This window comes from Chiloscyllium plagiosum, chromosome 10 (assembly GCF_004010195.1).
Source record: "Chiloscyllium plagiosum isolate BGI_BamShark_2017 chromosome 10, ASM401019v2, whole genome shotgun sequence".
In the NCBI taxonomy this organism is placed as follows: Eukaryota; Metazoa; Chordata; class Chondrichthyes; order Orectolobiformes; family Hemiscylliidae; genus Chiloscyllium; species Chiloscyllium plagiosum.
In genome coordinates this window covers 84,681,604-84,695,947 of record NC_057719.1, presented here as the reverse complement: position 1 = coordinate 84,695,947, position 14,344 = coordinate 84,681,604, and the positions used below count along the sequence as shown (strand labels likewise).

Here is a 14,344-nt window from a genome sequence, read left to right as displayed (position 1 = left end):
GAAAACTACCAGTGTGACAGCTCTAATCAAAAAGGAAAGGCAAAGAAAGGTAACTGTCGGCTAATGAGACCAAAATCTATTGTTGGAAAAGTATTGGAATCAATTATTAAAAAAGTAATAGCAAAACATTTGGAAAATCATAATCTAATCATGTTGAGTCAAAAATGACTTCATGAAAAGGGAAATTATGTTTGACTAATTTATTGGAGCTTTTTGAGGACATCTCAACCAGATGGATAGAGCAGAACTGATATTTGTATAGCATTGTAACAACATTGTATTTGGACTTCCACAAGGTGTTCAACAAAGTACAGCACAAAAGATTAAGTCATAACAGCTAATGTTGGCGGTGGTGTACTGACATTGGTAGGAAACACTGAGTGGACAAAAGGTATTCTTTGTCAGGTTGGCAGTGGGGTCCTCAGGAATCATTGCTGGGACCACAATACACGATACTTGGAAGAAAGAAATGAATTACTGTAGCCAAAAATAGATGGAAAGGCAGTTTCTAAGAGGAATACAAATCAATTACAGAGAGAGAATGATAGGTTAAGTAAATAGGCAAGAAGTTGGCAAATTGAGTATAATGCAGAAAAAATTTAAAGTTGTTTAGTTTGGAAGGGAGAACCAAAGAATAGAATATTATTTAAATGGAGAAAAACTGCAGCAAGTTGCAACATAATGGGACTAGAGGTACTTGTACACAAAACATCACACAGGTGTACAAGCAGTCAGGAAGGCTAATGGAATGTTGGTCCTTATAAAGAGTTGGAGTATTAGTAGGGGAGTCTTACTTCAACCATACAAGGTGCGGATGAGGCCACATCTGCAATAGTGAACAGTTTTGGTCTTGTTATTTAATGAAAGGTATCATTCCATTGTAGACAGTTCCGAGAAGGTTCACTCCGATGATCCCTGGTATGGAGGGACTGCCTTATGAGTAAAGACTAAACACTGGAGTTTAAAAGAAAGACAAGTGATCTCATTGAAACATATAGAATTCTTAAGGGGGTTATCATGGTCAATGCTGAGACAATGTTTCCCCTCATGGGAGAATCTAGAAGTAGAGGATGTAGTCTCAGAATAAAGGGCACCTATTTAATGAGATGAGGGGGAATTTCTTCTCGCAAAGGGTTGAGTATCTTTGGAACTCCTTGCTATAGAGAGCTGTGGGGGCAGAGTCCTTCTGTTAATTTAAGGTGGAGATAGACTCATTCTTCATCAGTACGGTTACTGGGAAAGAAGAAATAGACGTGAGGAATGTTGGATCAGTCATGATCCGATTGAATGGAGCAGGCCCAAGGGGCTGAACAAATTACTCCAATTCTTATTTCTTACAGTAACTACTTGCTTTGGTACTCACTCCTGGAACTCTTCTTTTAGATCCCACATATTGGCAGCCTTTTCCTGTAGTTCTTTTTCATTAAGAACTTTGGCGAGTTGACTGAAGGAAAAAATATTAAATGGTATTAATAAAACAGTTCAAGAATCAAGAATACATTTTAGGATGAAAATTAACCGAATTACGATAAATTGAGTAGACAACACGACAGATAATGCGGATGTGAGAGGCTATTCAACGTGGTGGTAAGAATAGAAAAACTTTTTATTTAAAAAAATGTGAGAAACTTGTAAATGATTTCAAAAGACATGTTAGTGTGTGCATACATAGAAAACAAAGTCAGCATGCAAGTACTCAAGAGATTAGTTGGTCTTTGTTGCAAGAGATTGGTGTACAGAAATAAAGAGAGCATGCCACAATTGTACCAAGTTGTGGTAAGGCCAAATTTAGATAAGTTTGGGCAGTTTTGATCTCCATAATTAAGGGCATACTTCTATTGGTGCAAAAGGTTCAATGGATCAGTCCCTGGAATGAGAAGCTGAGTAAATTGGATCCATGGTCTCTTGAGTTTAGAAGAATGAGAAAAAATCTCATTGAATCCCCTTCAGAATCACGTAGGTTTTACAGGGTAGATGCCAAGATGTTGCTTTCACTGGTCAGGAAATCTAAAACATCAGGGAACAGTCTCAGGATAAAGGGGGATAATCATTTAGAATGAGATATATGGACAAATTGTTTCAAATGACCGTCTTCGGAATCTACTTCAGAACATTGGAGATACTGTATTGTAGAATGCAGAAAAAGTTGGCAGAGTCAGATTATTGTTATTTCAGGGAATCAAGGTTATTGGAAGCAGAGGTGCTGGCGGGAAAATAGAGTTGGAGCACAAGGTCAACTATGATCATACTGAATGGCAGGACAGGTTCAACAGGTCTTACAGTCTACTACTACATTGATTTCTTGTGTCCTTGAGCATTCTTTAAGATTGCAACATACAAAAACCACCATCACCCTCTATAATAATGACCTTCCTTCCTGTTCAAGGGCAGAAATGGGAGTTTTTGCTGATGACTGTGCAATGTTCAGTGGCATTAGCAGTTCCTCAGCTGATGAAGGTACTTCCATTCTTGCAGCAAGACCTGCATAATATTCAGAGTTGGCTAGTAAGTGGCAAGTAGCACTCATGCCACAAATGCCTGACAACAGCTATCATCACCAAAATAAAATCGAACTATCTCCTCTTGACATTCAACATCTCTGAATCCTCTGCTATTAACAGCCTGGGTGATTGGTACAGAAGAGAAACCTAGCTGGTTCAGTATATAAATACGGGTGTTACTGTTATGAACCCAGCTGGTGGCAATACTGGACAAACTAGATTCCAAAGTGAAACCATGCTTTTTAGTGAATTATCAGTCTGCTATCCACTTTAATTTCTTACTTGACAGATCAGTTCATAAGTGTTCCCTTTTGGCAACTTTCTGCACATTCACCACGTGTTTCTCACTGTAACTGTCTCTCCACTAGACACACCGACTAATTCACTGAACTCTAACAAAAGATCTGGGCTTTTTTCAAGTTGTATACTTGGACTGGTAAAATGGCTGATGACTATATTTATATCTGATAGCCTGGAGACTGCCAAAACTAAACCTTCTGCTGATACGGACAATCTTTTCTCTCTGAAATAGACCTACTATTGGCTGTTAGCCAGCTGTCTCCCTCTCTGGATTACAAAAGCTCGATTTAATCAACACTTAAGGCATTTATTTTATCAGGTAGCACATTTAGTCAACTAGCTTAAAACATATTTCTAGGAAATGTTGTTTCTATCCATTTCCGAACACATGCGTTTTTGAGCTTTGAAAAAAAACGTTACCTTAACTCAATTGAAAACTAAAAATCCATTTATTTATATGTTATTATGCTCACCAATTCTCACCATCCTCTTTTATGCATCTCTTAAACCCATCCTTAAAATTTAGATTTCTCAACTATCTGTGCAATCGTTCTGAGATTCACTCAAATTTGCACCTAAATCAATGAATAATTACTGAATTGAACATAAATTTTCAGTTTAACTAGCAAAATTGAAACTGGTGTCTGTTCAAAGATGAAAAATCACTCTTTGTATCTCAGTGTGAGCAAATATTGAATTGGAACAAACACTAAAGTTCAGATAGAAAGGCTAGTATGTATAGGGAATGCTGGAAGACCAGAGAAATTGAGGTTTTGCTTAAGAAAAAGAAGAAAGCATATGTCAGGTTTAGATAGCAGAGATCGAGTGAATCCTTAGAAGAGTATAAAGGCTTTAGGGGTATACTTAAGAGGGAAATCAGGAGGATAAAAAGAAGACATGAGATAGCTTTGGCAAATAGGGTTAAGGAGAATCCAAAGGGTGTTTACAAATACATTACGGACAAAAGGGTAACTAGGGAGAGAATACATCAACAAGGCAGCCGATGTGTGGAGCTGCAGGAGATGGGGAAGAATCTAAATGAGTATTTTGCATCAGTGTTTACTGTGGAAAAGAACGTGGAAAATATAGCTTGTGGGGAAATAGATGATGACATCTTGAACAATGCCCATATTACAGGTGCTGGATGACTTGGAATGCATAAAAGTGGATAAAGCCCCAGGACCTGATCAGGTGTACCCAAGAACTCTGTGGGAAGCTACAGAAGTGATTGCTGGGTCCCTTGATTATTTGTATCAATGATAATCACAGGTGAAGTGCTGGAAGACTGCAGGTTGGCTATCGTGGTGCAACTATTCAAGAACGGTGGTAAAGAAAAGCCAAGGAACTATAGACTGGTGAGCCTGACATCAGTGGTGGGCAAGTTGGTGGAGGGAATCCTGAGGGACAGGATTCCCATGTATTTGGAAAGGCAAGGGCTGAGTAGGGATAGTCAGCATGGTTTTGTCCTTGGGAAATCATGTCTCCCGAACATGATTGAGTTTTTTAAAGAAGTAACAAAGAGGATTGGTGAGGACAGAGCGAAAGACGCAACTCATATGGACTTCAGTAAGGCGTTCGACATGGGAGACTGGTTAGCGAGGTCAGATCTAATGGAATACATGGAGAACCAGCTATTTGGATGCAGAAAAGGCTTGTAGCTCGAAGGTGGTAGTGGAGGGTTGCTTTGCAGACTGGAGGCCTGTGACCAATGGTGTTCCACAAGGATTGGTGCTGGGTCCACTGCTTTTCGTCATTTATATATAAATGGTTTGGAGGTGAACATAGGAGGTATAGTTAGTAACTTTGCAGATGACACCAAAATTGGGTGTAGTGGACAGTAAAGAAGGTTACCTCAGAGTACAAAGGGATCTTGATCAGGTGGGCCAATGGACTGAGGAATGGCAGATGAAATTTAATTTATATAAATGAGATGTACTGCATTTTGGGAAAGCAAACCTTAGCAGGACTTATACATTTAATGGTAAGGTCCGAGGGAGTGTTGCTGAACAAAGAGACCTTGGAGTGCAGATTCATAGTTCCTTGAAAGTAGAGTCGCAAGTAGATAGGATAGTGAAGGCGACATTTGGTATGCTCTCCTTTATTGGTCAGGGCATTGGTTAGGCCACTTTGTAATATTGCATGCAATTCTGGTCTCCTTTCAATTGGAAGGATGTTGTAAAACTTGAAAGGGTTCAGAAAAGATTTACAAGCATGTTGTTAGGGTAGGAGGGCTTCAGCTATAGAGAGAGGCTGAATAGGCTGGGGTTGTTTACCCTGGAGCATCAGAGGCTGAGGGATGAGCTTATTGAGGTTTATAAGATCATGGAGTGTCGGAGGCTGAGGGGTAACCTTATAGAGGTTTACAAAATTATGAGGATAGGGTAAATAGGCAAAAGTCTTTTCCCTGGGGTCGGGGAGTCTAGAGTTAGAGGGCATAGGTTTAGGGTGGGTGGGGAAAGATATAAAAGAGACCCAACGGGCAACTTTTTCACGCAGAAAGTGCTTCGTGTATGGAATGAACTGCCAGAGGAAGTGGTGGAGGCTGGAACAATTGCAACATTTAAGAGGCATTTGGATGGGTATATGAATAGGAAGGGTTTGGAGGAATATGGGGTGCTGGCAGGTGGGACTAGATTGGGTTGGGATATCTGGTCGGCATGGACGGGTTGGACTGGAGGGTCTGTTTCCATGCTGTTCGTCTCTATGACTCTAAATAGATATTGTCTTTTCCCTGGCGTGGGGGTGTCCAGAACTAGCGGGCACAAGTTTAGGGCAAGAAGGGAAAGATATAAAAGGGGCCTACGGGGCAACATTTTCATGCAGAAGGTGGTGAGTGTATGGAATGAGCTGCCAGAGAAAGTGGTGGAGGCTGATACAATTACAGCATTTAAAGGCATTGGATGGGTATATGAATTCGAAGGGTTTAGAGGGATATGGGCCAAGTGCTAGCAAATGGGACTAGGTTAGGTTAAGATAGCTGGTTGGCATGGATGAGTTGGACCGAAGGGTCTGTTTCCGTGCTGTACGTCTCTATGATTCTATGACTCTATATATTTGTTTTTAAACAAACATTCAAATGACAGAATCATTGAGAAATACAGATCCAATCCTGAAAGCTGAACTATAGTAAAATAGCTGGGAAAAAAAACACATTAACAAACACAATGGTATAAAACATACCTTTCCACTTCACAGTATTCTGCTTGAAGTTTCTTCAGCTCTGTACAGAAAATGAGCTGAGTTATTTAGAGCAGTATTGAAAAATATAACATTTAAATTATCTGCCAATTTTACACATTTTTATTCTTTGGTTGTCAAACCCAAATTATTACTACTATTATTGAGCTGCATCATGCACCAGAACATAAACTGGTATTTCAAGGAGCTAAGTAAGAATAAGCCATTCATTCACACATTAAGGACTAAAGGAAATTTTGTATCTTCAATGTGAAGATCTTCAGTGCTTGTGAACAATCCTTTTTTAGTTACTTATCAGCATCAAACAGATGAAAAGCTAAAACAATACAACGGCCATGTATAGCTCCCCCTATAGCACAGCAACATGACTCCTTTCAACATAACCTGAAAAGCATCTCTCCAAGTCACTTTACATTTCTTTCCAGTACCTGAGTTCCAAATTAGTGCAATGAGAGGAGATATTTTGCTCTATGAAGCAGCAAATTTTCTTGTGGAATTATTTCAACTGTGAAGACTTAAATCCAATCAGTTTTAAGTTCATTCATACCCCCCCCAAAAAATTAGATGTCACAGAATGTAGCTTTCCAGCTACTCCCCAAAGAAAATACTTCAAACGTATAGGTAGGAAAATGAGACACAAACAAAGTGACCAAGAGGGAGAAACAGAGAGAAGTCAAATTAAAGCGGACCTTATATTTCCATACTCAGCATAATTTTTTTTTTCAAATCTTAGCTTTCGAATTAAAAATAGAAATTTAGCCAAATGGTTTGATATCAGAGTTGTTTCCTAAAATAATAGTGTTCAAGTGGCAAAGCACACATGCTAGAGGATTTGCTTAAACTTGTCAGAACTGACTATAATTTGCATCCATGACATGCTTCAGTTTTAAATGTCAATTTTCAAATATCAAAATCTGAACCACCTACACAAATATGATTTCTATAACCAATAAGATTTTTTCCTCATGCCTACTTATTTTGCTATCCAATTGCTTACCCTCATGTCTGTCATGCACAGTTTGCTCCAGCTGTGTAATACTATCATCATTGTCAATGACATCGGCACTGCTCTCACCCAGATGATCTAAATTTGCTACATTCGAGAGAAAACACATTAATTTTCAAGAAAAATAAATTAAGGAATTTAATATATGAAGGTTAGATAACTGCAAATACAATGAGACATACGATAAACAAATGTGTATGAAATGAGCATTTCCAATCCAGGATATTAGTGGAATTTTCTCACATTTTTGTATATGTTAATTATAATTTTCCAAAGCTTTCTAGATTTGAGATATGTGATTTTGGATTGGAAAATCTCAACATCACTACTATTTTAAGGAATGATGGAAAACACAAAACTCTAGTCTTCTCAGTTAAACACAAGCTATGGGAAACTTACTGAAATCTATTAATGGGACAAAGCACTTGAACAACTATAATACCAAATGTTAATGTGGGTGTGTGTAGAGTAGGTCACATTTGATTGAGTTAATACAAGAGAACCAGGTAGGTGGTGCAGAAGTCACTCAAGTACCTTGGCTGATGATTGATATTCAATTTTGGACACTGATAAGGGTTATGATTTTGCAGGAATCTGCAGTCAGACCCAACTCTCTGGCACCATGGTGATTCTTTTGTACAAGGAGGGAGGAATCAGAGTGGAAGAGCAATAGAGATAGAGGATTCCATAGTCACGAGATCAAATAGACCTTGTCTGCAACAGTAAATGTCAAAGATACCTGGGATGGCAGCAGAATATCATTCGGGAGGAGAGAGTGTGAACAGCTAGAGGGCATCTTCCAGTAGTACAAACATGATAGGAAGAGGATCGTGAAAGCAGATTTCAGGGAGTTAGGAAGAAAATTGAAAATGAGAACCTGAAAAGCAGTAATCTCAAGATTATTCCCAGTACCATGGGCAGTGAGTACAGGAAGAGGAAGATTGGTCAGTTGAACATATTGCTGGAGAATTAGTGTGGAAGGAAGGGCGTATATTTTCTGAGGCATTGGGATGTGAACAAGCTGGGCAGTTAAAGTTGGATAAAAGCAAGATTAATATTCTCACAGAAAGTTTATTTGAGAGAGTCTGAACTACCGTGTCAGGGGATGAAAATCTGAGGGTTAACTCAAATTGGAAGGAACTAAAACTGGTAAAAGAAAGAAGATTGGCATATGAAACGAAGGAGAACGAGAGTTTGAGTTTGACTTGTTGTTGACACATGCATTGAAACAGTGAAAAAAAAAAGTGTTTTGCGAATAATACTGGCAGATCTTACCACATAAAGTGCATCAGAGTAGCAAAACAGTGCAGAATAAACATTACAGCTACAGAGAAGGTGCAGAAAGAGATCAGAATGAACATTTGGGAGGTCCATTCAAAGTCTGATAACAGCGGGGAAGAATCTGTTCTTCATCTGCTTGTATGCGTTTTCAAACTTCATTATTTTCTGCCCAATGGAAAAGGGTGGGAGAGTGCAAAACCGTGGTGGGAAGGGTCTTGGATTATTTTGGGTACTGGGAAGAGCACGTACCATACTACACTGTGTTGAATCCAGATAGGATGTTTTCTATGGTGTATTGATAAAAATTGGCAAGAGTCCTTGTGGAAATGCCAGATTTTCTCAATCTCCAGAGGAAGTTGAGGTGTTATTGTGCTTTCTTGACTATCGTGTCAAATGGTTGGACCAGGACAGATTATTGGTGATCAGCACTACCAGGAACTTTACGCTTTAAACATCTCCACCTCAGTACCATTGATGTAGACAGGGGCATGCCCTCCATTCTGCTTCCTGATGTCAATGACCAGCTCCTTTGTTTTGATGATGTTGATGGAGAGGTTGTCATTTTTACACCATGCCGCCAATCACTCAATTTCTTTCCCTTACTTTGTCTCATCATTGTTTGAGATCTGCCTACAATGGTGGTGTCAGCAAACTTGTAAACAGAGTTGAGGTGGAATTAAGCCACACAGTCGTGAGTGTATAAGGAGTATAGTAGGGCATTGAGTACACAACCTTGCGGGGCACTAGTGTTGAGGATTATGGTGGAGATGTTGTCACATAATCTTACTGATTGCAGTCTATGGGTCAGGAGTTGGAGGATCCAGTTACAGAGGGGGCAAATTAGATGTAGCCTTAGGAATGCAGAGAATGCATGTATAAAAAGGCACAAAAAGATAGTTTTTGAGTTGTAGCAATATGCCAGTAAATATGGTTGGACAGTTTACATCGAGCCAAAGTTAACAGGCAATGACAAATTGCTTTGGAAATGATTTAATTTTCAGGAAAAGACCAAGTGACAGAGGTGGTAGATGTGACTGTCCGGTTCAAAAATAAGAAGGCAGCACTAGAGAGAAAGCATGGATTGAGAAAGTGTGCAAACACAAACACAGGAACTGACTGGGAGTTCTGAGCCAATACATTGTAGATTTGTCATGGGAGTAAAAAGAAAATAACTGGAGCTGAACCTCTAATGAGGTTTCTCGGAATCTAGAGATACCAGTCCTTTGCTTGGGATATGTCGAGACTGATCATCTGCTTGACGCTTGAGCTTCTACGAATATTTAGCAACAAACGAAGATGGCCTACCTAGTCCGTCCGGTATAACATTCGAGGAGTTCAGACGATGGTGTCGGCTTACAGAATAATGTCAAAAAGGCAAAGGTTAAGGGCGGTCTACCTGAATGCATACAGAATTTGCAACAAGTTGGAAGACTTGAAGGCACAAAAGAGGTAAATGTATATGGTTTAATTGCCATTTCAGAAACAAATCTACACAGCAATGAAGACTAGGAGCTGAATATTCAAGGATATTGGGCATTTATATAGCACAGGCAAAAAAGGAGACGGAGGTGAAATGAGATCATATTAGTCATAAAAGATTTCAGAAATGGAATAACAAAGTGTGGAATATGTTTGTGTGGAATTGAGAAACAGCAAGGAGCAAACATTAGTAGGCATTGTTTATCGGCTAGCAAACAGTGTATATAGTATGGGCCTTGTATTAAATCAGGAGACTGGAGAAGTATGTGGTATTGATAACAAAGAAATCACGGATGGCTTCAATCTGCATGTAGACTAGGTCAACCTAATCGGATGGCAAGACTGTGCTATGAAAAGAAATTGGGCAAACTTGGCCTGTATTCTCAGAGTTATGAAGAATGAGAAGCCGTTGCATTAAAACCTCCAACATACTGAAAGGGGATAGACAGGTTAGATGCAAGTGAAATATATGTTTTCTTTGGTTGGGGAGTCTAGAACTAGAAGACACAAATGTCAAAATAAAGTGGAAGCCACAAAAGTCAGAGACAATGAGTTCTTTTTTTAAACTCAGGCATTTATGGATCTTTAGAATTTTCTACCCCAGAGATCTGTGGAAACTTAGTGAACGTGTTGGTTTAGAAATTGACAGATTACTAAATATCAATGACAAAGATATGGATACAGTGTGGGAAAAAGACATGAAGGTTGATGGTTAACTATGAATTTGCTGAATGTGAAGCAGGCTTGAGATGATCTTTCACAGGCATTTCTTAAGAGCCAGCGAAACAGATCAACAAAAATTAAATTGTAATTGAAAGCAACAGTCATGGATTTGCAATTTGGAGATAGGTCTGGATGAAGGGAGTGTTCATCGATTGGTGGGCTATGGCAAACAGACAGTTCACTACCAATCTGTCCTGGAAACAGAGCTTTCTACCACATAGTATGCACTAGCATGAAAGAATAACATTTTTCTCCAAATTTTCAGATAACAAATAACTAAGGTACAGAAAGTTGCATATCCTCAAAAAGGTTACAAGATTGAATGGGCAAGACTGGCATGGAGGTACATGTGACAAAGCATAAGGTCATCCATTTTGCATCCAGAAAGTCCAAACTATTTTCTAATTTGCAAGAGACAATAGAGATGCAAGGTACCCATGTGCAAAAATCAATTAGGTCAGTGCACAGACAGAAAAACTAAACTAAAAAAGCTAATGGAATATTAACCTCTACTTCAATGGGATAGGCTGTGTTAGGAAACAGGCTTTAGTTATTCTCAAACTTGGACATATGCATCTAGCATATTGCATTGTGGTAAGGCTCCTAACGGCGCAGTAAATAAAAATGTTGCCAAGTCAACAAGTAATAATATTTTAAATAGTGCTCAGAGGTTATTTACATCCGACATTAAAGTACATTGGATCGTCATTAAACAAGTTACTTGAAAGATGATATTTCAAATAATACCACACCCTACCATTGCCATATGAAAAAGATTTACGCTAAATTATACACTACACCAACTGACACACTGCCCAAAGATATGGATATTGATCTGCTGTACCATTTGACAAAGGTTTGCAGGCCACAACAGAATTATCTCTCCACTAATTGCCAGAAACTATCGACTAAATCATCATTTTAGATAACATACAGAACAATTTTTACTGCTGCAGTGGAAGGGGAGGAGGAAGGAATTGAAGAAAAGAAAATTCAGCTACACAAGTCCATATTTACTTACCAAGATCTAATGATGCAAGGCAATCATCCATCTTGTGTAACATATCATCCAAATAAGCCTCATATTCATTTCTCTGTTGACGCTGTTCCTAAATTAAAGAGGGAAAGGATTTAAATGTGTCAGAGATTGGAGATGTAGCACATAACCATTTTAAGTAGAAAGGCTTTGTTTGAATTGGTGGAGAAGAATAAATTCCAGTAAATTCTAAATTCCAGGCATGTTTGGTTTTATTTTATTTTAGAGGACATAGAAGGACAAGGGCTAACGAAAAATAAAAATCAGTTTCAACTTTACTTGTGTGTACTAGTGGCACTGAACATTCTCAGGTACAGCAGCCTTCGTGTGAGTTAAATGTTTCAGTTATCTTCTGTGATGTAATTTGAAGACCTTGGTGTATTATAAAAAGTACAAGCTATGAAGTAAAACACAAATAAATTATGTTGTGCTCAAGTGGAGAGCAAGGAATGACAGGGAATGAATTAATCTGTTCACCCCAGTTGTTACAGTAATTGGTCGGAACCCTAAAAATACTGATGTTTTTAGTCCTTAATCCCAACATTCTTTTTCTTAAAAAACAAGGACTGCTACTGTGACAAAATTACTGATGTGCAAATTCAGTGACTGGCTGGAAAAAGTTGTGTGGGACTGATGAGACCTGACAGCTTTAAGAGCAAAAGAAAATTCAAACAGAAACATCAACATATGATAATGAGGAGTCAATGATCCCAGTGGATCATATTCTAAGTTCCAGGCATATTATGTTGTTTTTCTTTTAAAGGACATACAAAGACAAGGGTTAACGAAAATAAGAATCAGTTTCAACTTTACTGAAGTGTACTAGTGGCACTGTACATTCTCAGGTGCATTAGCCTCAGTGTGAGTTAATGTGCTGTGAAGGTCAATTTCAAAAAAACTCTCATAGTCACAACTGTGTTGCAGGTAAAGACAGTCTTTTGCTCAGAGTGCAAGTTAGCTGGCTAGCTGGGTGCCAGGCAAAAAGGAAAAGGAGAACAATATGACTCTCACCTTGAATGCTGAAATTCAAACAATCAAATAAATACAAGAATGAGTTTCACTGATCAGTTAAGAGTCCAAGGATCATTAAATGGATTGTTCAAATACCACAGTCAACGCCACTCGTAAACTCCACTACAATGGCTATCTAGCTTTTCATGAATATTTCAGAGCCTGATCAGTATATCTAATATCTTTTTGGACTCCTCTCTTATGTGTGTCTGTGTGTTGTGTTACTAATCACTAAACCCAAGACAAACAAACATACTGTTTTGTTAATTCAAGTGAGGCTACATAGGTTCCTTTTTAAGAATGTGAAAAGTATTCACAATGGAAGAGATCCTTTTCAAATGAACATCAATGAAACCAACTGAGATTGTGGGTGATTAAAAGAGAGCCAGTTCATCCTTCCTCATCCAGGAGTTTAACAGTTTGGTGAAGCCTGTCTGGAAAAGTTAAAAAGACAATACCCTTAATTGGGGAATTTAATCCAGGATCTGACTATAAGTAGATAAAAACAATGACTGCAGATGCTGGAAACCAGAGTTTACAGTGGTGCTAGAAAAGCACAGCAGTTCCGGCAGCATCCGAGGAACAGTAAAATCAACGTTTCAGGCAAAAGCCCTTCAGTAGATGACTATAGGAATAGTAGCAGGCCTCACAGCCCTTCAAGCTTGCTCCATTATTCACAATTAGATTGTGGTTCATCTATGTTCCCAACTCAGGTTTCTTTGGTTCCTTTGTTGCTTAACATATTTTATCTAACAAAGGTCCATCCATGTTAGTTCATACAGTATTGGAAATCCAGAATCTTAAAAAAAAGCTATTAAGGCTTAGTCAAAATAATTTTAAGAACTGTTTATTGACATTAGTCCTCAATGGTCGAGGTCCTTTTTACTGATTTTCCCAAGAGAGAAAACAGTTTCTATCTAATCAACCAACTCCTTTGAAATCATTCTAACGCTTCTATATCCAAATGAATTTAAGATTACACAATGCAACCTGTTCATGTAACTTAATCGTTTTAGTCCTGGTATTAATATGACAAATGTGCACTGTATTCACTCAAAAAGATTAATATATTCTTAGTGAGGTGCAATTCATTGAACTGATTGCAGTGCTGAAGTCACACCAAGAGTTCAGCATAATGTAATACAATTACTACCATTTTGAACTCTGATCGTTTTTGATAGGAGCCAACATTTCATTAACTTGTGTAATTTTTGGTCCAATCCACTAGCTTTTAAGAGTGATTTCTATACTTGAACTTGAATCCTACCATCCCACGAACTAGCCCAGTGAACCTTTGTTGTGTCCTTCCCTATATATGGAAACCAAAATGGAAAACAACACTCTAGTTGTTGTTTCATGAAAGTTCTACATAATTACTAAAGGCCAATTTACCACTTGCCTTTCTAACTGCTTGCTGCACCTGCATGTTAGCTTCAGTGATCTATGAACAAGGACACCAAAATTCCTTTGGACATTAACACTTCTCAATTTCTAACCATTTGAGAAATAGTCTATTTCCATTTTCCACACTATATTTTCTTCATCATGTTCTAATCCACTCACTAAACCCCTCTAAAATTGCCTCATACCTTTCTTACAACTCTCATTCCCACCTAGCTGTGTCAATACTACTTCTTACGGATACTAATTTTCTTCAGTTCATTATTCTTGCTACTCCCTGAATACTATAGCATTGCTATGGCTTTTTTGCATCTTCCTTCAAAAAGATAGGTGCAATATGTTTACTTAGTTTCTCTTCCATTTCCATATTCCCCAATGTCCCTGCCTGTAAACTGTCTTTGCTAATAG

The 14,344-nt window shown here is 38.4% G+C and overlaps 1 protein-coding gene across 3 annotated transcripts in view; it reads right to left on the bottom strand.

The window, feature by feature from the left end:
• knl1 (kinetochore scaffold 1) overlaps positions 1–14,344 on the bottom strand; it is a 131,448-nt gene that overhangs the window by 27,438 nt on the left and 89,666 nt on the right. For all 3 annotated transcript variants that reach the window (XM_043698239.1, XM_043698237.1, XM_043698238.1), the window contains 4 exons: positions 11,510–11,597; positions 6,997–7,092; positions 5,982–6,021; positions 1,364–1,444 (listed from right to left, as the gene is read on the bottom strand). In XM_043698239.1, the coding sequence (XP_043554174.1) occupies positions 1,364–1,444; positions 5,982–6,021; positions 6,997–7,092; positions 11,510–11,597 (305 nt within the window). The remainder of the gene's footprint in view (positions 1–1,363; positions 1,445–5,981; positions 6,022–6,996; positions 7,093–11,509; positions 11,598–14,344) is intronic.